General features: G+C 32.6%; 1 protein-coding gene across 1 annotated transcript in view; it reads left to right on the forward strand.

The window, feature by feature from the left end:
• Window positions 1-2,915, forward strand: part of FAT4 (FAT atypical cadherin 4) — a 204,298-nt gene that overhangs the window by 184,630 nt on the left and 16,753 nt on the right. The window contains exon 11 of the mRNA XM_012644174.1: window positions 590-897. Coding sequence (XP_012499628.1) covers window positions 590-897 — 308 coding nt within the window. The remainder of the gene's footprint in view (window positions 1-589; window positions 898-2,915) is intronic.

The following is a 2,915-nucleotide window of genomic DNA, read 5'->3' on the forward strand; positions in this document are numbered from 1 at the left end:
TTTGAATCATACCCAAAGAGGGTATAAAACAAGAAAGAGATAAAGACTTAAGACAGTTATTTCCTTCCCTATAAGCCATGATTTCCCTTCTCTACTGTTATGACCCTTGAAAATATCATGAATGTAGACACTGATTTTTTTAAAAGTCAAAACAAATGAGTTTGCCATCTTAAATTGAATTTAAACTGTTTTTAAGGATTACATATTATGAAGGAAGTATCTTGGTTGAAAATTACAGCATATTAAAACCTTAAAAAGATTGATAAAATAATTATGAAAGTTTTCCAGGAAAGAAATCTAATCAGGCATACTCCATTCCACTAAGTCCTTAAGTTTTAGAAGTGGGTCATATCTGGACACATTCCCTAATTGACCAATGAAAAATAATTACATTAGTTTATCATCTCTGTTCTGAAGTTGATCAATTAGTTCTAATTCAATTTTAGTTTAGATGATATTCTTTGGAGAGAAATAAAAAAGTTGTTCAAAAGCATGATTCATTTTGTAACTTAAAATATTTTAATCAAAATGATATAATAAAACTTCACTGGAATTTCATGTGTCAATTTGCCAATTTTCCCACCTACAGGTGTCTTTGGAAAACACTGCGAGTTGAACAGTTATGGATTTGAAGAGTTATCATACATGGAATTTCCAAGTTTGGACCCCAATAACAACTATATTTATGTCAAATTTGCAACAATCAAAAGTCATGCTTTATTGCTTTACAACTATGACAACCAGACAGGGGACCGGGCTGAGTTTTTGGCCCTCGAAATTGCCGAAGAAAGGCTAAGGTTCTCTTATAATTTAGGCAGTGGTACCTATAAACTCACCACCATGAAGAAGGTGTCAGATGGACATTTTCACACTGTGATTGCCCGAAGAGCAGGAATGGTAAGACAGTTCATCCTACATTATCTTCGTCCTGTTGTTCTTGAGTATCCAGTTAATTAGGCCTTTAAGTAAAGCATGAATTGAGGTGTAGAGTTAAATTATGTTTATTCATCATTTGACCAAAGTAGTTATGAACTACAACAGTATTAGAAGTACTATTTTTCTTTCTCTCATGATGACTTTGCTGCTATCTCAAAAACATTAAAAGGGAGAAAGTAAAGAAAATAGCCTAGTGCATAAAAATTTTATTGATATTTCCTGTGTGTTTTTAAGGCTATGTCAGGACTATGCTTAAAATAGCTACTTTTCTTTCATAATAATTTCTGCCATAGCAGAAGAAACAATTTAGGAACAAGGGGAGAATATTTTTTTATAAATACATTACCAACCAAAGATGATATTTAATACTGATTTCAATATAGTACTATTCTTATTAATTCTTATTACACTAGCACCTCAGTAATACTGCAATCTGTGAAGTCTACGATATAAGACTATGTTAGAATGAAATGGGTTTTTCTGGACTATCTAAGGTATTCTCAGAATTACAAATCCATTATATTTGAGATTTTCATATTATACACAGGCATACCTTGGAGATATTGTGGGTTCGGTTCCAGACCACCGCAAAAAAGCAAATATCACAATAAAGCAAATAACACAATAAAGTGAGTCATGGAAATTTTTTGGCTTCCCAGTGCATATGAAAGTTATATTTACACTATACTGTAGTCTATTATAAAGTGTGCAATAGCTTTATGTCTAAAAAAGTACATATCTTAAAAATATTTATTGCTAAAAAATGCTAACAATCACCTAAGCTTTCAGCAAGTGGTGATCTTTTTGCTGGTGAAGGGTCTTGCCTTAATGTCGATGGCTGCTGACTGATCAGGGGGTGGTTGCGAAAGGTCGAGTTGGCTGTGGCAATTCCTTAAAATAAAACAACAATGAAGTTTGCCATATCAATTGACTCTTCCTTTCATGAAAGATTTTTCTATGACATATGATGCTGTTTGATAGCATTTTACCCACAGTAGAAATTCTTTTAAAATTGGAGTCAATCCTCTCAAACCCTGTTGCTGCTTTATCAACTAAGTTTATGGAATATTCATAAATATTGATGTAACCATGAATATTGATCCTTCCATAATTAGAATAAATATTTGGAGATTAATATATGTAGTTTGGGGGTTATTGTAGCCACAATAATATTCTAAAACTGATAGGTGACCCTAATGAGTGAGAATAGATATCACTCTACCCTAATTCTCCAAGCATAGGTAAGATAACCGTATTTCCGAGATATTGTCAAGCAGACTATTATGTAGAAGAGACAGTTTTACCTCATGACCTCCAAAGTCCCTTTAAACTTCATGTACATTTGATTCTATCAGATAAGGACTTGGGAACAAGAAGTGAGTGGAGGAAGTTCTGTAAAGTGTGCAGCTCATTTGTGCTATGTGGCCATAGTAATCAAGTTTTAAATAAAACCAAGGTGAAAAAAATCTCTTCCATCATTACTTCAGTCATACTTCAGTCTCCCTATTTCAGAAAATATCCAAATTAAGGCCCCTACTGTATTGTGAATTTGTTATTTTCTACAGTTCAAATGATTTTTGTTGGAAACTGGAAATATCATTAACCTCTCAGCTTTAAATCATTGCATAGTCGGGATAGAAACATATCAATTTACAGTGGTACTGGTAGAAAAATTCAACAGTAAAAGAAGGAGTGTTTAACTCTGAAGATTAAATTGCATGAGCTTCTGTTCAAATAAAACAGCCCCTTGGTTATTCTTTTTTTGAGTGGTGTCACTAAGCTTTTAGAAAATAAGAAAAATATATTGATCTGAAATATTAACAATGACTAACACAAAATTTAGATAATTCTAAGGTTATTTTTCTAGTTGAGGCATTCATAAATATCCATGTGATATTGTCTAGCTTATGATAGCTTCAGGGATCTCTAGAATGGATACTTTGTATGCAGAGAGAGATGTGTTAAATCAGATAGTCGAC

Source organism: Propithecus coquereli, unplaced genomic scaffold (assembly GCF_000956105.1).
Source record: "Propithecus coquereli isolate 6110/MARCELLA unplaced genomic scaffold, Pcoq_1.0 Scaffold207, whole genome shotgun sequence".
Classification (NCBI taxonomy): domain Eukaryota; kingdom Metazoa; phylum Chordata; class Mammalia; order Primates; family Indriidae; genus Propithecus; species Propithecus coquereli.